The sequence below is a fragment of the Odontomachus brunneus genome, unplaced genomic scaffold, assembly GCF_010583005.1.
Source record: "Odontomachus brunneus isolate Ranch 3 - 2012 unplaced genomic scaffold, Obru_v1 Obru_scaffold_133, whole genome shotgun sequence".
Classification (NCBI taxonomy): domain Eukaryota; kingdom Metazoa; phylum Arthropoda; class Insecta; order Hymenoptera; family Formicidae; genus Odontomachus; species Odontomachus brunneus.
This window is the reverse complement of record NW_022639583.1, coordinates 394,371-417,182: the sequence shown is the minus strand read 5'-3', so window position 1 is coordinate 417,182 and position 22,812 is coordinate 394,371. Positions and strand designations below refer to the sequence as shown.

The 22,812-nt window shown below is 42.5% G+C and overlaps 1 protein-coding gene across 4 annotated transcripts in view; it reads left to right on the top strand.

Moving 5' to 3' along the window:
• The window catches only part of LOC116850057 (Krueppel-like factor luna), a 570,824-nt gene that overhangs the window by 481,111 nt on the left and 66,901 nt on the right, over positions 1–22,812 (top strand). Inside the window, exons 1-2 of one of the 4 annotated variants that reach the window (XM_032827868.1) lie at positions 12,245–12,491; positions 14,380–14,447. The exons of the other annotated variants lie outside the window; for them this stretch is intronic. Of the exons in view, the coding sequence (XP_032683759.1) occupies positions 12,461–12,491; positions 14,380–14,447 (99 nt within the window). The 5' untranslated portion in view covers positions 12,245–12,460. Of the gene's footprint in view, positions 1–12,244; positions 12,492–14,379; positions 14,448–22,812 lie in introns of those variants that run through there. 4 annotated transcript variants of the gene reach the window in all.

The window sequence follows — 22,812 nt, the reverse complement described above, 5'->3', positions numbered from 1 at the left end:
CCCCTTCCGGCGAATCTCCATCGTTTGCAACGCGTTGTCCCTGACGCGTTCGACGTGTCCATTTCAGTGAGGGTATTTCGCGATCCCGTCACAGATCATAAATCGTCGCGGTATCGACGCCGGCTCTTCTGAACGGAACACCCCGAACGTCGTCGGCTGGCACTATTAACGTGCGTCTCGGTGGAATTCCGGTGCCTGTTCGTTATCCCGGCCCGTCCAAGGACGGCGCGGATGATCAATGTGGGTCAATCGTAGCCATCAGGATTACCCTGACCCGGCTACATTGCGAGCATTCGTCTTCTTAGGACGAGCATTCGATTGCAGCCGCGTTGCAAATTGCGACGCTCCGCCGGCGCATTGTAGCCGGCGTGCTTCTCCGGGATAGGTATGCGAGCGCATAACGACCCAATCGTCTCGCGACATTCCGACGATTATTTAACAATGACTCGCGATAAAGCGCCGCGCATTAAAGCCAACGAGCGCGATAGGGGTGCTGCACGATAGCGAGTACCGCGGCCGATAAACATTGAAGGTGGAGATCGAGCGTGTAGCTCGGTTCTTCGTTGCTCGGACCCTCGCTCGCGGAGTATAAAGTGATTTGAGAGAAAAGCGCGAGTATGTGCATACCGATGCGCGCAGGTCGTGATCGGATAATCAGCTCAGAATAACCGGCTCGAACCCGCGTAAGCGAACGTAAAAATTGAACGTTCCAGCCAATTGTGTAACTGGAAATCCCTGCCCCTTTCCCCAGCAGGTGTCCCCGACATCAAGAATTCCGGCGATTTCTCGCCAATTTCCCGGCCGAATTATTCCTTTTCTCCCGATGGTTTCTGAAACGGAGACACCAGTTACGCTCAAACGGGGAATATTCAAAAGGCCGGCTTGCCTCACTTCGCTCAGCAAGCCTCAAAGGCTTTTCCCATGAACTTGTCTTTCCTGGCGACAGCCAAACTGTCACGCGCGCTCGCACGTTCCGCCGCGCCAAAAGCGTGGCGACTCCCTTGATCTCCGCGTCGCCGTTTCGTCGGCTTCATTAAAGTTGCTTACGACAAATTTGTCGCGCACCCGCGCGTGGCAGCGGGTAATAGAACTCGGCAAATCACGGCCCATGCCGACGGCATTTTCCGCCGTGCAATCGCGTTTCCGTATATCCCGACACCCCGACGGAGTCGACTCGGCAGGCCTTCCACGCGGGGGCGCCGCACCGCGCCGCATTATATCGCCACGAATAACGCCGGCCGCGGCGTTAGGGCACTTTAATGAAGTTGTATGCGCGCCGCGGCAGCGAGCCACGTAACACGAGTGACATTGGTCGGCACTGTATTCCAATTCCATTCGAACTTTATGGGCCACCGCGATAGCACAGCCCGGTAGCGGCCGCAGCGCGAGAGAACGCCACGCCGCAGTTACGGTATCGATGCAGCTGCGCGCACCGAAGGAACGTACACACACGCCAGCTACTTATGGCATGCCCGCGATGTCCGGCCACGTACGTACGTACGTACGGCGGGATCTCTGTATTCCACGCTACGTTCTACAGGGACCGGCGTACGCGCGATAATGGGAAACGTACGCTATGTACGTACCGTGGCACACAGCGAGACGATCGAGCCGCACGTGCGTGCGACACGTATCTCGTTTCTCGCGCGGATGCGTTGCAGACGGCGCTTGAGCGAGACAATTATACGTCAAGGTGGGTCGTTGAAAATTCGGCATGGATAAAGGAAACTAATGAGAGCCCGAGTGAGACGTCGAAACACACTACGTCCACAGACAAACCAACAAATGGAGCATTACTTTTCAAAGTACAATCAGTGCGTGCTTCACTGAAATGCTGCACTTATAATTCGGTTACAAGTACAGTCACAGTAAAATCTCGCTGAAGGCATCAGTTAATAGCAGCGACCATTCCTATTATTGATGCACCACGAAATGATGTCGTTGCGCGCAAAAAGCATGGAAGTCATGATAATTCCATTGTCGCAAACGCAGAAAGCTGGATTTGGCATAACGGATTTGGCATTACAGATTTAGCAGTGAAATCTCACTTCCACTGGTCAGAATCAGTGAGAGACGGAGTAGTAATGTACGGAGTGAAAATATTTTCACTGAATGAATCAGTGAATGAATTATATAGTGACTACTTACTGATTATTAATGAAACAGTTTACAAAGCTTTTACTGATGTCTTTTATTGATTCAACTAGAAATATTTTTTACTGATTTATTTGAAGAGAGTGAACCTTATTTGGCCATAATTATGCAAGAATAATCCAATCCACAAAATTATGAGTTTTAAGTTCTTGTTACTAATCTAGTAGCAAAAGTCTATACATTTTCCTAAATAAAACAAGAAAAACCTAAGCCTTATGGCTAAAATTAGATAACAACAATAATTATTCTCTACTAGTTGCGTCCGTTTTTTCTATTTTTTAGGGTTAAACTTGTCAATAATATATAATGTTTCAAGGATCGGACAGTTTCGCAATAACGCAATTCACTTTTATCAAGAAAAAAGATGCGAGAATTGTGAGCGACGTTCCTTTCTTCATGCCTTTTCTCATTCCTTCGCACCTCCCAAGCACCGAGGCCCACCTCCTCGATCGTCGCTTCGATTAATGCGTTTCGCGTCGCCGTGGCAGCCGCATTAAGCCTCGGTTCCTTCGACAGCGAAGGACATGGGATCCGATACGCGACGCTGCCGCGTGTCAATACCGTTCTCGCGGATCTCGCGCAGACGTCGCTAACGACTCACCAAATATGTGCCTTAATGCGTACACGCACGTCCGTTACCGCTAATAAGGCTCTCATGAATAGCAAACGCGCTATCGGATCATCGCTGCCAGACGTACATTTGCAATTGCGCGTGTGGTATGCGTACGTGTGCCTGACAGAATGTAGGTATCGACACAGCCGTATGGTTTGCATATGCGCATATATCGACCTGCCAGATGCGTACGTCTCCCCCGCGTCATGCATACCTGCACACATCCCGACGACGCGGAGTATCAAATGAGGTATAAGACACGGATCCGCCGTGTAACTCCCCGCTGAGGCCGCCGCCACCGCCGCCGGTGTGTCGTCGTAAATCAACGCTATTAATTTAGGCACTTGCGTGTAATCGAGCGACTCGGCAAACAAACACGCGCTCGTCATCGAGTCGCGCGTAAAGTAGGATTAATACAACGACGACACATATCGTCTCTTATCTCGCATCACGGATCGCGAAAAAATATGTCCCATCGTGTGTGTGTTTACGACGCTAATGTTTGCTCTACGATGTTAAAAAGTGCCTGACATCAAACTGTCGAATTCTCGCTCAAGATGTCCAGATACGCGAATATTATAGTCCTCCTTTTTTCAAAAAAAAGTTCTTTGCAATTTTACTATGTTTATAATGGTTTAGAAGTAGACTGTCAGTAAGGTCTACCTTGTTAAGGGATATAATAAATTTCGTTGAAAAATAGAGTCACATAGACTTGCATGATTATCACGACGTAAGACAATCGAAGATGGAAACTCTACAATTACTTTATTATTTTAATAACATTTATGAAATATAAACTTTATTTTATTTTAATTACATTTATGAGACAAATATAATGTATTCAATTAATCATTAAATTTGCTTCATATAATAATGTAAAATGTGTTATATAGAAAAAAATTTGCTTAAAGTTACTTTCAGATTTTCATATTGCATTTTGTATAACATTATTATTTCGAGTAAATTTTCGTTATTTTTCTCATTTTGTATTTCTATTCATATAATAAATACGAGTATCGTATGAATCACTCATTAGGGATGCAATCTTTACAAATCTATTAATGAAATTACTAAATTTACATTTGTCTATTTGAGTAGCAGACTTCGTTAGAAACATGGCAGGTTAATTGCACATTTCAGTTCCTAAAATATAAGTAGCACATATGAAATGGCAAGATAGTAAATTATTGCAGGATATGAACCTATTCCTCAGTTACAAAATCTTCTAGCAATTTTTGCTATAAAATTTTCTCAGTGTAGATTTTTATTTTTATGACGACATGAAACAATCCATGATGAAAACTCTACAATTTTTTGTATTACATTTACGAAGTAAATATACCGTGTTGAATCGATCATTAAATTTACATCATATAATTACGTAATTTTTTTATTGTTTTGATGCAGCAAGAAATTTATTAAAAAGTGCATTCACATTTTCTTATTTGACACGACGCGTTACTTAGAGCAAATTTTCATTATTTTCCTATTTCTTCCGTATTTCTGTTTCGCCATTTCATGTGACAAATATAAGTGTCATATAAACCACTTGCAAGGGATGCAACCTTTCAAAACCGCCAAGTAAGTTGCTGCTAGATTTAGATACGTCTATCTATATCCGGGTGCTCTCGCGCTATATCTCGCTCTATTTCTTTCTTTCTTACGTGCGCTGCGCGAATCGAGTTCTTCAACCAATAGAGGCACGCAAAACTATACACGTCACGCGCGTCTCACGCGCTCTTCATCGGGCACCTGCACCTGCACGTCGTGAATGTTTAAAGGCCCGTTTCCGCGGACTTGGCTCGGGAACAAGTCGCAGTGATAAAATTCCAGAAAACGATTAGTCGAGTCCGTAAATAAACCGCGGCGCGGCGCAACTCTTCGCCTAGGCCAGGTCGGCGTGGAAGTCTACGGTTATAAGCCACGTAAATAGACCCGTCGCGCGCGCACTCACGTTGCAGCGGATAGAGTGGCCGCGATGCACCTGCACCTGTGCACGCACCTCTGCGCGCGCCCGAGCTTAGCGTATCATCGGCTGTTCAACTTACGAGCGTACGGATACGTGGAAGCCGGGGCTCTCGCTTGTCTTTTCTATGCGCGTCGATCATGCGGCACACGCGAGGGCTCTCCACGCAAGCGAGCGATGCACATTGCACGTGCGTGCACGAGTTCCGCACGACAAAATAAGCCGGTGTGTGTGTGTGTGTATGTATATGTATATACGAATGACCGCCGCGAATGGGCGGGAGGTTGACGTGCGATATACATAATAATCTTCGGATTTAATTGGAGCTCACGAACAAGAGCGGATTTACGTAGCGCGCGGCGCGAATAGAATGAGGGGATCGTCGACGAACGGTTCTGAGGGAGAGAAAATTCGGGATCGATCGGCACTTTCAATTCGGACCTACCTGCCTCGGTCTTCGCCATAGCCCATCGCCGCAACGATTTCCCTGAGCGACGGCAACGCTATTACGTAACGGTGGTGCACGTGTGCGGCAATAAAAATCCGCCGTTACGCCGGGCAGAAGGCGCGCGTAACTGCGACGATAACGACCGTGGATTACGAGCGACGTCGACCGTACGCCGACGGAATGTTTGTCTTGTATTTTTGCAATTCGGCACGTCACGCCGACGAGAACGACGATCACGCGCGTGGTACAGGCAGTTTATCGGCCGACGCGGCGTCATTAACATTTAAATCACTCCTTCAATAAACGAGTTACTTCTGCAGAAGAGATAAGCGAGTGAGAAGAGATCGAGTGGAATTCTATTCCGCAGCACTAAGGAACTTTTTAACGCGAGGAAATTCGAAACTGAGGATATTGAAGAAAAGTTTCTTCTTCGCATATCGAGAACGAGGTAGATTCGCATAATTAATTTGTTTACTCCTCATTTCATGTAAAATAAACTATATCATTTTACGTTAATGTATCTTAATCTTTATTGGAATCATTACAATTGAAATCATTCAGCCAATAAACGAGATACGGAGACTGGGGCCTATTTGACCACCAGGATAAATTGGCAAAATCGATTATTTCTGCAGTCCTCTAACAGATTTCATAATCAAGCAAGCAGGGATCGCAAAGCCATCTTTGACTTGTTCAAAAATCTTGTTTGTTTAATTTTGTAACTTGTTAGTAAATACTAGAAATAACCGATTTTGCCAACTAGCCCCGGGAATACAGTAGCTTCGCGTACTCAATTTGTTTCATTCTCGTTGTGAGATAAACTATATCGTTTTACATTAAAATGAATTTTAATTTTTATTAGAAAATATATATTTTATTGCGCAGAAAGATTCTCTCTCTCTCTCTCTCTCTCTCTCTCTCTCTCTCTCTCTCTCTCTCTCGCGTGTAAGATGCAAGAAAACGCCAGAATGCGGGAGCGATTATTAATGTGACGAATGTGGAATTCAGTTTTATGAAAAATAAATTTCCCTTGACTCCGTTCGGATTCATCCGAAATCGACGTGCCAAGTCGTGTAAACTCCAAAGCGACGCGTGGACCATCAATTTAAAATTACATTCACCATCGAGTTTCCGGGTATCCAGAGGTTAATGTAAATAAATTGCCTAACAATCTACCATCGTACGAGGTATATAAGATGCAGTGGAGTGCTTAAGAATCTTCTGCAAGTTACGCCGTTATCGCTCCCCGCGGCGCCCTCCGGCGAATACGGCCATAAAATTCTTTTGAACCCATGAAATGTAATTCGCGGGGGCGATTAACTGCCATGGGACGTTCTTTGACTATCCTTTCTCTGAATAGTTACTCCGCGCACGGCCGGTGTGTGCCAAGCGTACATTAAAGATGATAGGTAACTGTAACGATATTGCAAGCAGAGATAGGTCACGTCGAGAACGGCGAATAGTTCCTGAGAAAAGCGGACTCCGGGCGGCAAAGTAATTCTACACCTCGCCCACCGGAAAGCGTTTCCGGCGAACTTGAGGAACGAGAATAGTCTTATCGGTGTTTGCACCGCGAAATATTCACTTTTCTAAACACTACCTGGCCAAGTGATAGCACGATTTATAGAGCGGCTCGTCTTTATCCGCTCATTTCTCACTGCTAGTCTCTCTCTCTCTCTCTCTCTCTCTCTCTCTCTCTCTCTCTCTCTCTCTCTCTCTCTCTCTCACGTGCGCATTGATTATCGATTATCGGAATGTATAGGTAAAAATGCACAATACGTGTAGAAGCTGATACAGGTATTCGATAAAATAATTGATCATACCGAAATTTCACGTATATTTAAAACGTAAACCGCCTCAATGAAGAGATAAATACAGACGTCTTTGTTGCATTTATGAGAGATACGATTTATGCATGTGCGTATTGTACAGAGTAGCATACATAAAACCAGCCCCGACTACGAAATACAGTAGTTTAATAATTTTATTTCATAATGATATACTGCGTAATTCAATACGACATGACTCACACGCTTGCAAACGCACACTGAGCTGAACTCACTGAACTGAAATGAAAAGGTGAACTCTTGAACTTTTACATTAGGGGCCGATTTTATATCTATTCTACACATTTCACGTAATAATCTCTAGGCTTGTATTAACGTCATTCAAGTTGTCATTTCAAATTTGTCTCATGTGAAATACTCGAATTCTTCTTTAGAATTAGGCCAAAATTTTCCAGTCAAATTATATACGTATAACATGATATATAGAGAGACTCCATTAAAGGGATAAGATCATATTTTTTTTGGATGTGTAACATCATATTTGCACTGCAGATCCAAGTGTATTATTTTTAAACGCATAAGCGTCTAATTCTGAAGTTCTCTGTTTCTTGTGCGGTCATTTTTAAGTCATTTAAAAGTAAATTACAATTTAATATATATAAATGTGTTAAATGACGTGACTTAAAATAGTAAGAAATGTGCAAAAAGAGATTCAGCCACAATGACACACGTGGATTTGCAGTGTGTAATCGCGATTTAACTGGAAAACTTTCATTTAACTTTGAACTCAAATATCTTATTTGAGGGGATTTTCAAGTAATGACTACTCCCTCCCCTCTCGTTCCCGTTGTAAAAAGTATGAATCGTGTGCGAAGAATTGAGATAAAATTTTTAGATGTGTTTTTCCACATCAGACATCGTGGATATCGACAAGCAGAGAGAGAAAGAGAGAGCGAAATTTCGGTCGTGTGAAGATTCGTGCCGTTATTCGTCGCTTCATTACGGGCCTGTTGCTCTTTTTCGCGGCGATTTAAGAGAGGAAGGTTGTCCTTTCGCACACCGTTGTCCCAAATGGGCCATCTCGCTTCAGTGTGTGCGCACACGTACGTGTGTGCGCATGCATATACGCGCGTTAACGATGGAAAACGAAACAAAAGTAACGAGGTCTTGTAATAAATTGCCGGTAGTTGCGCTTAGGTGCGCTCGTTTTCTGGTCACATGCATGCAACGCGGCAACGACCGCCATCCACCATCGGCATCGCTCGCCGTACCTCTCTGTGCTGATACCGTTCTAATTTTTATTAAACTCATAAAACGTCCACCTGTGACACTTTAACGACACAGCGAAACACGTGATTCGGAAGAAGAACGATGTCGCAGTCGTAACGTCGTTTTATGAACGAGGGGGAGAATCGATTTTGCGATTTGCACAATCAGTGCCGCGAGCGTTAATCGACAATCAGGTATCGCGTTTTGAAAAGTAATACTCGATCGTTTGTTGATACAACATTCCATAATCTCCATATATTTGTGTCTCGTGAAAATATCTCTGAAGGAACTCCAATGAAAATCCGAAATCTATCATAATATCCGATCGCTCTCCCTCTACTCGGATTCACTACGGATTCACTGCAATTGCTCAAGTCGTTTCCACGATAGAAAGTCGCGGTCCACCTCATGTATGAAAGATGCACCTACACGCGATCTCTATACGAGAAACTACAAGAAAGGCACTGCGAGAAAGGAGTTAACCAACGCCGAGGTTTAACGAGAAAAGGGATCTAACATCGTTTACGAAGTCGTCGTTTGATCATCGTCAGTTCCTTGTAGTGAATTCCCGTAATAAAACGATATAAACGTAGGCAGATGCCGAACGTGTTCCCTCGAATCTTCTCAAGCTTGTGATTTTGATCCGACTTCAGTATTATAAGTCTATCCATTTGCTAGTCGCGACTACCGTTGCCAAGAGTTTGTCAATAAATTCAGACATTTTGGACGCTTCTCTTTTGGATTATCCTTCTTTTGATAGACTCTATTTGCGAATAAAACCTGAGTCGAAATTTTGATTCCACATTTAACCCTGCAAATTTCGTCGAATTTGAAGAGTTAATGAAGAATCTCAGAATATATTGTATAAGCTATTGACTTACCTTGATGCTGCAGATGGTTGTTTGCTGTTGTTTCCTTGTCAAAGAGTGTTAAAGAATATTGAAGAAGCTCGAAGATATTTAGATTGTATTGCCCGTATCTCAGAAATAATGAACAAATTTTGAAAAATTTTGAAAAATTACTAATTAATCTGTATTGCATCTAAACGTGATCATAAACAATTGATTCAGAATCTTGATAAAAAATTGAAGTCTAGTAAATATGACGTCAAATAACGTTTTAATGACACATTAATAACGTGTTTAAATCTTGCTACGTGAGAATATTTTACTGTTAAAGATAATGTCATTTTTGGTAAAGGAAAAAATAATTAAAAAATAATGATAAAAATCTCAATTTCTGCATATTTGTGCTCAAAAAGATATATGCAGTTTTATTGTGATTTAAAGATAAAAATTTAAAAGAAATAATATAAAATAAATAAACTATAAAAATGTGATGTTAAAGTAAAAATATGTTGTTATTCAACTGTATCGTGTATATATACTATATATTTTTATGCGTAAAATAGAAATATTGGCAAATTTCTATTTTTAATAATTTTTTCTGTGTAAGAACAGGCAATACATTCCTAAAGAAGTTTGAAGAACTTGTTAAAAAATTATTCAATGTTCACGCGAATTTTCTTTTTAATTATTTTTTAATTATATAATATTTGCGTGATTATCTTAACTTCTAACCTCTGTTAGAAAATTCTATGTTGTGTTCAGTATATACAAGGTTAAACACGCGTCAAGTGCTTTCTAACGGAAGAGTAAGAGAAATATAGGAAAAAGTTAGAGAAACTGTGACAGCAGATCTATTTAGAGAACTGTAGCAGAAAATATCTATACGCGTGCGCGTGATCTATAGCTATACATGAGACTCCGAGGTTTTCAGAAAGATATCCTCCTACGTGCTGGAAACAAACTGTAGTCTACTCAGTCAATCAATCAATCAGTCACGGTCGATGATAGCTTAATAGTTACAGTCCACCATTAGAAATCATACGATAATTGACAATGAACAAAACGTGACTTTATATCATACGTTAATATTTATAGGCAAATGTAAACACGCGATTGGTGAAGTGTGGTTATATTGAACGAAGTTTATATAGATAAATACATGTTAAATTATTGAATAAGAATCGAGAAAATATATGTTAAATTATAATAAGGATAAAGATTAATGTGTAGATAAATGAGTAAAAGAATAACGCATCAATCTCATCTCTTCCTAATTTTTTTTTCTCTTTTTTTTAGAAGTTTTGATGAGATTTGTAGCTCTTAAAAGAGCTGATATGAAGCTGGAAAGACAAAAATAACAATTATGTGTCCAATAATGCTGTTTATCAAAAACGATTTAACTCGAGTGTCGATACAAAGCAAAAAAGAGTGTTAGCTAATGTCAACCAGATCGACAAGATCGGAAGAAACATTATTAGACATGAAAATCAACAATTGCGGGATTTATATTATATTTGAAGACCGGTATTCATAGCTGTGAACAATTTTAGATCTTTGATTGAGAGACTAATTACAGATTCGTATTTATGGACCATTATTCGATTGTCAATATTTTTCTTGCATGAAATAATGTAATAAGATACACAAGTCGGCGAATAATCAAAGATTCATGAAGCTATTATTATTTGTTAAATGATGACGAGAGAGAACTATGAATGCCGGTCTAAATTTCGGCTCAGGTATTTCTGTATTCTCGGTGAGGTAATCAAACGAAAAATTGAAACTTCCTGTATAATAAATTATTTGTTATACCTGAGAAATATATGATGTTTGTCGCCACCTGCGTCTCTGCGTCCTCCGTTCTAGCTTCTCGACCTTAGCATTCCAGCTGCTTCATTGTGACACTTGCACTAACACTGACACTCACATAGCCACGGTTCAATCGAAAACGCACGTGTTAAATAACGCGATGCCGGCGAGGGACTAATTAAGTATCTCGAAATACCGACGAAATAATTTAATCACTCGAGAGAAATAATAGCTGACACACCGACGCACGTAATCCGTGGTGTGCGTGTCGTTCGGGACTGAATGGAGACGTCCGGAATAATCCGCGAGGCACAAAGGTAAATTTGACCGTCTTGACGGTCCCGAATATTTTGACTGTGTAGAGGAACAATACACACCGACACGCATAGTCCGTAGGTGCGCGTCGCTCGCCGGCTCGGAACTGAATGGAATCAACCGGAAAAGTCCGCGAGGCACAAAGGTAAATATGACCGCCTCGAAGGTCCCTGATGTTTTGACTGTGTGATTGCCCGGGCTCATTGATGAGCCACGACGGTTGGCGATGGGAGAGGATGTGTTTATATTTCTTGTCGATTGTTGTACGCGTCGTATCCGTGACTGACTATATTTCTGTTTGAAATTAAAAATAAAAGTTAAATACGAGTAGGATATTAAAGTATTTTGAGGGCATTGAGATAATCGAATATTAATTAATTGCAGAGTAAGTTCATTCTTTTTAAAGGACAATTCAACGCGGAGAAAATGGCATTAATCATTTATAACTGTAGTTCTTCAACGGAATTAGTGTCGGGTTAATGTGGAGCCGAAATTTCGACTTGAGTAGGTCCAAAATTACTACTCAAGTCTTTACTTTCTCTTTTTCTCCTCCATTTCCCATCATCTCGCGGGGCAAAGAAAATAAGAGGACGGAGAATGATGGAGAAAGAGGTTGGGCGGCGAAGGAAGAAAAGCAAGAGGAACTGCCGTTCGTTCTGATTGCGAGGGTGTTTGGAGGACTCGATTCGGCTGGATAGAGGGCCGCGGAGGCTCGTTCCCTTCTCGCCTCGGTTGCCGCTCCCGCCTCTTCCCCATTCACCCCCAAAGAATAAACGAATAAATCGCCGTTTCTTTATGCAAACTTGCATTTAATTCGGACCGAAATAGAAAGGCATTAATTTCGCATGCAAATACTACCAGACTACCGGGCGGCTTCGTACGCTCTCTTTCTCTCCATCCTTACGAGAGCGGGTTGAGCGGGGGATAGGAAGGGCCGCCGGGGAGTTGGAAAGGGAGCGTAGCTCGAGGGCGAAGTTAAGAGAAGCGCGGGGGAGGAGGCGCGGGGGTGCCTCTCGGCGGCTCCGACGGGCGAGTCTTCTAGCTTCCAGTCAGGACTCGTAGTCGAGGCGGCTTTCACGGTATAATCAAGATGTTTGTTGATGTCGACGGCGAGGGTGGGTACGGCGTGGAGTTACCGCGAAAGAGAGAGAAAGAGAGGGGGTGAAGGAAGCGCGAAATGAAATAAACGTAAGAGCCGAAGCGAGAAGCCGAAAGGGACGGAGGAGAGAAGAATAGTGGAGAAACGGAAAGATGGAAGACAGACGGAGCCATCCGCGTAAAGGTATAAACGTCGTCCCGAGAGACAGGGAGAGAGAGAGACAGGGGGGTGAGAGAACAACGAAACGGAACGTGAAACTTGAAAGAAATGCGAATACACGGAAGAGGTTGTAAACAACGGAACACCGGCAAGTGGCCTCTCTTAGCGACCATAATTGGAGTTGCATTAATCCGTTCATATTAAATACATCCGAAGTTGGCACTCGCAAAACGAAACAACTCTCTGTCCCTCTCTCTCCCTCTCTGTCTCTGTTTTCCTGCCGCCCTCTGCACCCACGATTCCTGCTCCAACTACGGATGAAAAGTCGTAAAATGAATTATTACACGACCTGTACGCAGGCAGCCTGTAGGCACCGACGCGCGCGCGTACCCAGCGTTAACAGGTAGAGCAAATAATTGCACAAGAATTATAGCCGATTGTGTTGACACGGTTACTTGCTTGAAATAATGAAAGATTCCCGCTCCAGTGCAGAGTGTCGTGTCGCGAGAATTAAGCGTGCATTTCAACAACGCGACGCGACCCGGATTGGATTGAGCGATCAAACGAGAAATGCGGGCGCGCCTCTATGTGCGTTGTAGGATCGTGTTGCACTAACAGAGTCTAGTTAAATTGTTAAGCCGGAACTGCGATTTCCCACCCCTTTCCAAATTACGAGACTATCGGAAAGAGAAAGGCGGAGAAAGAGTGTGAGAGAGAGAGGTAGTATTGAATTAATTAATCAATACTAACCGGCGTCTATAACCTTTCCGTCTTTTCTACATTTCAACTTAGAAAATAAAGTTCTTTTCTGCTCGATACTTTAAGCATCAAGTGTTTGCACTCACTAAACATTTCAAAGCCTTACACGGAAAAGCTTGTAGCTGTTAGAAATAACAGTGTAAACTTCTTTTCTTGCATAATGCATAAAAGATGTGTAAAGAAAATACTTTATCCACATATTTGTCTTTTAGATCGCAAACAATACCAGTATCTACGATTTTTCCAAACGCGCTCGATATATATGCGAGGAGTTCCTGTAACGTCAAAATTTTACCATACGGTGATATTACGTTCGGAAAATATTACGGTTCTGTTCTTTTTCGATAATGCGAAAGAGACGTCAAAGATACATAACGAATATTATCAAACAGCAAATATCAAGCATTTCGTATTGATCTATAGGTATATTACTCTACAAAAAGAAAAAGATAGTGTACATAACCGGAAATATTTAGTTATCTTTGTGTGATGGTAATGTGTATGATTGATATGACTCAGTTACTTTTGGTGCATCAATGTAATTGGTTGTGGCAACTAGAAATCGGTTAAGATAACATTTACCATGGATACATGGAGCAACCAGATATTGTCACTGTGACTCAGCAATTGCTTTGTGGTTGCAGCAACCATATAATTATTTTCCGTATTGAATCTGGTTAACATAACCAGATTTATACATGGTCTAACTATACTATTTTTTTTTCGCGTACCTCTCTTTCCCTTTTAATAAATAAGATAATGCGAATCAATCAATCTCTTAACACGTTGATTGCGGAGAAACTCCACGGAACTTTTTTTAGAGCCTATTTTGTTCATTACATTCTAATTCTATATTCTGTTCATAATAATTTTGTAAATATAATTAAAAAATATCGTAAAAATGATGGAAGAAAATTTTCTCACAAAAAGTTAAGATTTCCACAAATCAATTATTAACTTAAAATATACGACATTTTGGCAGTAAAGAAGTAATTCGGAAACAATATTCGCGAGAATTCTACTTCCCTTTGCGTTCTTATCTTTGCACAAAACGACAGCTTTCGATCGTGTCAGAACGTTTTATTTTATGAGATATATATTAACCGACATTGACTATTTAGCGCTAATAAGAAATTCTCTCTTTCTGTTACAGGTAATGGCGAAACTCCTTGGAACTCTCTTACTTGTGTAACAGTTCACGGAGAATCTCGAAGATTAGCGGTGAGCAAAAAGAAAGGAAGCCGAGAACGTGTAACGAAACTTTCATTTCTTGGAGCGAGCTTGCTGCAACGGGTTTGCTCGGCGATGCGTTAAAAATATACTAATTTTTCGTGCGGAAGTAAAACCGGTAGTGGCCCCCGGTACGAATCGCAATCAACGGCGACCGGCGCGGCATGCATAATGCATGTCGCCGGGAGCTACGTGCGTACTTACGGAAGAAACTTATCTATGTCCTTGTACATCCGGCGCTTGACTTCGAATGGGACTACGACGATTGTCGTAACAATGAGATTGATAGGCCACAGTCGTCAATACATCTCAGTCACAATGCAACTAGTCATAGATCGATCGTTGATATCAATTTTTGCGATTAGCTATTCTGCATACAAAAACATTTCAAGCAAAAGCATCAATGAAAACTAATAACATTGGCGCTTAACTTGGGATATTCTTATTGTTTTTAAATACAAATATTCAAACTTTCAGTACAGAGAATATATATACATGCACTCTACATTAAACAAGTATATATATATTTAAAAAACAATAAGAATATTCAGAGCTAAGTATCACACTGAGAGAAAAACAGTTGATCTAAGTAAAATTATTATAACTATCTTTGACCTCAACCATATTTTTTGGTTGTTCTAACATGAAAATGCTACTAGTAACATGCACATAAGGCTATATTATTATTAACTTTATAGTAGAATTTAATTTAAAAAGGGTGGTTTTCTCATCATAATTTATAATTATTTCTTTATATAATTATAGTTGCAAACACTAAACATTTTTTCCCAGTGCAATGTTATTAATATTTTCAGATATTGATACACGAAAAAAAAGATATACTACGCATAACCAGAAATATTTAATTCCTAGCAGCACAATTGCATCACTCGTCATTTTTGTATGATAGTAATGCATATGGTTGATGTTACTCAATTATTTCACTATATCAACTATATCAATGTACACCGAAAAAATTACTTTTATATTTGAAACTAAAATATTTGACACATGTATAATTTGGTTGGCATTACCATGTTTTTATTTGTGTCAAGTACCGTTGAGTTATATGATTGAGAAAACAAGACACATATAGCAGCAATTAAATTTTCATTTAAGGTGTATCAAATTTTCGTTTTGCCAACAAAATCCTTTTATCAGTGTATCATCACTGTTGCAACGCCACTAATTGCTCCGTGGTTGCAGTAATGATGTAATTAATTGTTCCATAATTTTTCTATTGAATCTGATTGGCACAATCAGATTTATATACTAGCCAATCATACTGATTTTTCTGTGTGCTTTTACCTTACCACGGATACATGGAAAATATACGAAGGAATATCGAGGCAGATGTTCGCGAAGTGCAAACTGTTTTGGCTCTCTTTCTCTCTCTCTCCTTCTTCTTCTCCTCTTCCTCAGAGTAACGTGTGATAATTGAATATTACGTTACCGCGTCGGAATTTATCGCGAGTGAAACGCTTCCGCTGAAGGGACTTTGTCTCCGCGTGATCTCATGATGAGCGCGCTTTAAACCGCGATCGGGGCCTGCGTCTTTTCGCACCGGATCATGGCAGGAGGAAACCGCACAAAGTCTTAAAGACGCTCGCTGGCCGGAGAGTGGCGGAATGGTTTACGGCGTTGCAGTAAGCAGTGCGAGATAGTGCCTATCCCGATGGTAGCGGTTTGTGTTCCGGAAGACGGTTTACGACCTCGCCAGCTGGGGGAGCTCTTTACGTGCCAGGTGTTAGATCATCCGGCCAGTGGGTGGAGTTAAAACGCGCGTATGATTTACGATCGAGTTCCGCGGCTTCGATTAATTCTGTCTCAAATTGGCAAGGTGGCAAGAGGTTCAAGGCCGCCAAGGTAAACACGCTATAGCATCGTCGTCGTCTTAGACGTCGTTCTCGTTCGTGATTGTCTCAGTTGTTGTCATCTAATCATCGTTATCTACTTTCGTTCTTATACCTCATCACCGTAAGATTTCATCACGCGATCTGATTCTTTTGTCCTGATATCGAACTGTTTATGATACGTTCGTAAAACACTCGGCTGTTTACACCGTTCGAGAATCGACAACTCACTCGTTCTTTGCGAAGGAGGACGTCATCCTTCGTCGCCTCTTCGTATCTGTAGACACCAAAGTTAAGAGAGCAACACTCCCGTCGTTACCAGCAACGTACAGAGATCTATTACTCTTTGCCGTGTTACTTAGACGTTCTCAATTCTACACAACGCGCTCCGCCGTATCATTCTTTAACATCTCAAAAATATCTCGAAAAATTACCGTTCGCTAGAGAAATGTAACAGGCGAGGGATCGTCCATCAAGAATAATTTTATTAATTAAATCGTTGAGAAGCAGAATTTTTACCAGCAATTCCCCGCGGGAATTAAAGAGAACAGGGATTGCCGGTATTAAAGAGACAAAGGGAGGACAAAGAGAGAAGGAGAAGAAAAACGGGAGGAGTGTCTCTCGGCGCTCTCAAAGCCCGAATTTTCTCCCAGCGCCGCGCACGTCGTGCTTTTCGAGGAATATAATTCCTGCGGCCGATAGCGGACCGCTTACGGTGACCTTCTCGAAATTTCACAGCTCATTATGTACCATAGGAATGCAGCAATATCTTCTCCGTCTCGCCTCCCCCTCCCGCTCACGGCGCTGTCCGCCCTCGCGCGGCTTCTTCTTAAAAGAATTTGATATCGAATTCTTCGCTCCTAGAGGAGACGTGGAGCGCAGGCAGCACGGGGGCGAGAGAGAAAGAGAGAAAGAAAGAGACAGAGAGACAGAAAGAGAGAGAAAGAGAGAGAACTAAGGAGAGGGTGGCAAATCGCCGAGGCCAGCCGAGAGGAAGCGCGCAGAGGGGTATGGGGCAGTGCATTATCCCGAAGTTCGGCGTGGAATCCACCCCCTCACTCTCGGAGTTTCCGTGCCGGCGACTGCGAACCCGCGACTCTCGCCGAGGCTTACACCATCAGGTACCGCGGAATTACGCCGACGGATAATAGCGTTTTATGCCGATTTTAATACGCGACTTCGCCCCCTGTGCTCCCTCCGGTCGTCCGTCCCGCACGGAGTCACCCTGCTCTCCGTCACGGGATTTCGAATCGCCGATTCCGCGATATCATCCTGCCGCTCGGCGCCGAATTCGTCCCCTTTTTACGTGGCCCTTCTCTTCTCTTGCAGCAATCACGGAGACGCGATTTCTCCGACGATCGAACGAACGAACGAACGAACGAACGAACGAACGAACGAACGCTCTTTCAGCTATAGGTGGGTTGGCATAGAGCGGAATTTAATACAATAATCGCTCTCGATCTCGACTCTGTTCGCGCTGCGGGGGGCGCGAAGTCGCGCCCTCTCTCCTTTCGCAGCCCACCTCGCGTTTTCCACGTCATCGGCTTTAAAATGTGTAATAAATTGCCGTCGTAAATCTGCATACCGTTCGCGGACGTTAAGACGAGTATTAAATTCGCCGGGATTTACGCGCGCGCGCGCGCATGGCGTAAAAAAATGTCAGGATCGCTCGGCGAAAGGGACGCGAAAGCGATCGCGTCGTGAACGACGGTACGATGCACCCTTTTTTCTCTTCCTCCTACTCCTCCTCCTTCTTCTTCTACTATTCGTTTTTCCCCGCGCATTAACGAGGCCCGCGCTGCTTTCGTGCATTTTTAATGACACAAGACCGTGTTCAATACAAGGCACGATTGCGTTAACGTCAGGCATGCATTGTGTTTCATCGATTGTCGTAATAGTGGGCTGTAAAACGCTTATCTCTCCTCGTTTATTTATTCGCATTCCGTCCATTGCATCAAGCCTTTCGATGGCACGGCAATAATGTAAGATAAAAGCCTCTAGACATTAATAACATTGGCATCTAACTCTGGACATTTTTATTGCTTATTGGTCTTTAAATACGAATATTTAAACTGTTAACATAGAACCTATTCAATCCTGATGTTCAGCCAGCAGTGATTGAGTTTTCTCACGAGTACAATTTGACTCTTCTTATACTTAAAGTATGTAAAACCATACAGCATGCTGGATTACTGATTAATACGTGGGAAATTCATTTGTCTTGGCATCTTTGAAATCTGACAATTGGCCGCACTGGAAAATATAAAAAATGAAAAATTCCGAAGGATATTTTTGCACCCTAGTGATCCCCTCTGCAGTTAAGGAAAACTCAATACTTTCATAAAATTTGGAAATAGTTGGCTCAGGACTGAGGAGACTATATATTATAAATATGTTGAATATATAGATTGTCTCAATTATGTATGTCATAAAAATGCCGCATATTCTACATGAAAAACTGAGTCGAAAAATCACTTACAGTTTTTGGATATTCATGATGGATACTTCCGATTATAATTAACATTTCATCCTAACCTAGGTAAACCAATGAAAAAGTTGAGAATCAATATTTTTTATCGAATGCTTTTTGATGGAATATAAAAATTGATCGCTATTTCATCGGACTTTGATAAAAAATATCCGTTTGATAATTTTTTTCTCGGATGATACCTCCAGTGCAGTGCTATTAGTGTCCAGGGGAAAGGGGAGAGTATCTCTTTACATGTATGTAGTTACCATTATTTCTTTTATAGTTGGACCTTTGTATTACATTTGCGATTATGATTGTTATTCGCTTCGTTGTGCATTTTTTCCTCTTACCTCACCCCCAAACACGAACAGCATTCACCATAAAATCTATTCTTGCCAAACTCTGTGCTGGAATTTGAGATCACCCGCCATCTTCGACGGGAGCTTAATTAAACGTCATATTTTCCATAAATCTGGAATTTTAAATATTTAACATCTCTCGCTAATGAAAAGCTCCGCATATAGATCCTGTTATTAGAGCCCGGCTTAAATATGCATGAATATCTGTCGAGTGGGTCTCAAGTTCGTCGAAGTACCATCGATCCCGCGGTTCCTCCGTCGCGCAATCTTCGTCGAAACACAATTCGACTTGGCCCGACTTGGCGCGTAACGAGGCGGAACCACGCGGCGTGGCGGACACGTCGCAGCGCGTTACCGGCGCGGCGGCGGGATCCGGTAGTCGCGACGAAATTCAAAGTTCCATCGTAAAAGCGGAACTTGCAAGCCACGGCTGATTTCTGGCCGCGCGAGAAGCACTCCCGCCCGTAAAGCCTGAGGTGTTTAATAGCGGCGGTTAATTAAATTGAATAATTGGACGTAAATGTCCTCAGGTATCGGCCGTTGCCTTCGCTCTCACGTTGATTCACGTCCTCCTGCCTTCCCGTCACTCTCTCTCGTCCTTCTCCTTTCATCCCTTTCCCGTTCTCCCTCTCGTCGCTTCAACGCTGACGCTTGCACGCCGTTCGCTTTACGACCGCTCGCGATTTGCGGTCGTGTAATCGCGTGGACGCGCCATCGCGTTGCGAGGGGTTACGAGGATTGGGCGCACGAATGATCCGTTAAAATGTTTACGAGTCGCGCAGATTTTTATCGCGGAATTAATTTCTCCGGCCGGGAAGCTCGCGTCGCGACGTGTCGCCTCGCCCCGCGGCGACGCCGATCGTCGCGCGAGCGCGTGAATAATTGCTCGTAGGCGGGATAAATCGCGAGGCGCGTTCTCCGGCGATTTATGTGCAAATTCGACGATTACGCGCGAAAGTTTGCGTATCCCGCATTGTTACTCCACGCGCGCACGCGGCAAGCAGTACGGCGGCGGGCTTACAACACCGACGGCTTGTAACGCGAAATGTTCCGCGCTCCGGTATAGAATGATTATAAAGTTATAAACCGAGGGATTGCGCCGGCGAGCTTAACGATTAGCAAAATAAACTTCCACGCGCATGCGCGCGCGCGCGCACGAGAAAACGGAAAGCTGCAACACTGAGATAACGTTAAGTTTCATGAGCTTCGTTCTTTCATCGAAGAGTTACAGGATTCTGACAGGAGTAAAAATTGGATAAAATTTGGGGAGTTAAGTTCTAAATTAATACATTTTTGTTATGTGTGTCTAAGTACACTTTTAACGATATCTTGGTATAAAAAATTAAATTTTGTAATGAACGTTAACACCATTTCAATTCTATTCTGCAAAAGAATCATGTTTCAACGTTAACCATTCTAACCTCAACAGAAATGATCTGAAATCAATATTATTTTTTTATTCGTTAGATATTGGTTATTAGTGGTTGTTATACTTGTTAATTTATGGAGTGGATTTTAAATAAAAAGCAATATTACGCAAAAATTATAAAACATTAAATATCTTTTCACTGAAAAATTTGAGTTTGTGTAATAAATAGATGAAAAATGATTTTGATATTTACCAGAATTTTGTGAATCAATACAGACAATAATAACAAACACTTGTATCAAACATTAAGTTAATCGAATGAACCATTCTCAAGTTATTGTGATTGTATTATAGTTAAAAAAAAATGTTATTTCGAGATTAACGCGTTTAAAATTTTACGTAACGTAGAGTTCAGTAGATTGGATTTGAAAGACGTTAGTTTACCTGAATAGAAAAATTTCCGGGACAAGATGATCAAATGTCAGATTCTAATCAGTTTTTATTACTTAGACTTTATTACATAGTAAATTAGACTGTTAAACAACTGGGTAAAGAAATTATATTGAGATAAAACTGGTTAATATTATTGGCCAGTACATAAGCAATCTTTAGCAAATGGCGTTGTTGAAAAATATTTGTTTAGCCAGGAAGATAAGAATTGACTATTAAAGTGATTAGAGATTGATAATAATTACCTAGAAACCAGTTAGTCTCACTATCTACTTAATATCGAAACAAGTGTCGACTAAATTGGACCAGGATCCAAATAGCAATACTTGATAGTAATCAAAATTTTTTACCGATTACTGTCCAGTTTTTGACCAATTTCCTAGTCGGCTATGTTGCAATGGATTCGCTGAGCACTTGCGAACGTCCGTATCGAAATGTGATCGATTGCTGCTTTGATGATCACTGCGAATCGCATTAGTTGGCGAAAACTCGCGCTTATTAAGTGGTTTATGCGAGCGTCTTGTATTCAGACATGTTACCCTTAATGAAGCCGAGCAGTAACGCATAAATTATCCTATCGCACGATCCTCGTATTCCCGGCATTATTTCGCCTCTCTCCTTTCCCCGGTGACCATGTATGTTGTCCTCTTCCGCCCTGGTTTAACGTTCCACGGTGTTCATCGGAGTTTACGACCGTTCGCGATGTTTGATCGTATTACCACGTAAGTTGCGGTCAGGGTCGACCGAGCATCGGCGAGAGAGAGAGAGAGAGAGAGAGAGAGAGAGAGAGAGAGAGAGAGAGAGAAAGGAGAAGGAGAGCGAGACACGTAAGATGCACCCGTAAAAATCTTTATGGCACGAGATTTTCTTGCGTAACTAACTCGCACGACCCGCGGCGCGCTGCTTCCATAATGCGCGTTCGTCTTAGCGCGCAAAACTTAGCACGGCGAGCGCGATTACGTGTTATTAAAAAACTTTGCCCCCGGGCAATCAAACTAATTGCACGATTATGCACGAATGGACTCGCTTATTAGACAACTTTCGGCATAATTCATTACCGGCTCGTGCCTCAACCGAGGCATTTCTCGCGGCAGCTATTCGCGAGATCCTCAGATAGATGTAAATGAGCAGATAAGCGGATACGATGTGTGCACAATTTGCCGCAGCGCACGATTCTTTTTCGTTATACTTTGCGCATTACACATGCTCAATGTTTTCCGACATTTTCATCGTGTTATCGTATCTTCGCGCTTCCATTCGATCGCGGTACTCTTTCGCGGTGCTGCTTCGAAACTAATTTTGCCTCTTATCGTTGACATTAACCGATATCTCAATCCGCCCATAATATTCCCCTTTATAATTGCACCTTCGACAGGCGTTATCGCGCGAGCTCGACGGATGCGGGACGTGTCCGCACCGGGTGCGTGTAACGCAGCGCGTCGAGCGGAGGACCTTCCTACGTCAGGTCGTGCAATAACTCCGCGTACCGTTAATTGATCGAGCTGCATAATCGCACACACGCGTGCGAACGTGCCGATATCGGCTGACGTTATCATTCTCCGGTTCTCAGACGTTCTCTCGACGCTCTCTGCGCACCGCACGCCAGCTTTTACGACGATCTTCGACGGTATTACCGCGTGCGCAGAACGAGAAGTTGCGGTCAGGGCCGGCGGGTAAGAGACCGCCTGGTACCGTCGCGGGACGTCGCCATAAAAATCTTTATAGACCGCGGGTGATCCCCGTTCACGACGCGCGGCGAACGCATTACGTATATGGACGTATCGCGCCGAGCCTTATATTTATATATATATATATATATATATATATATATATATATATATATATATATACAGGG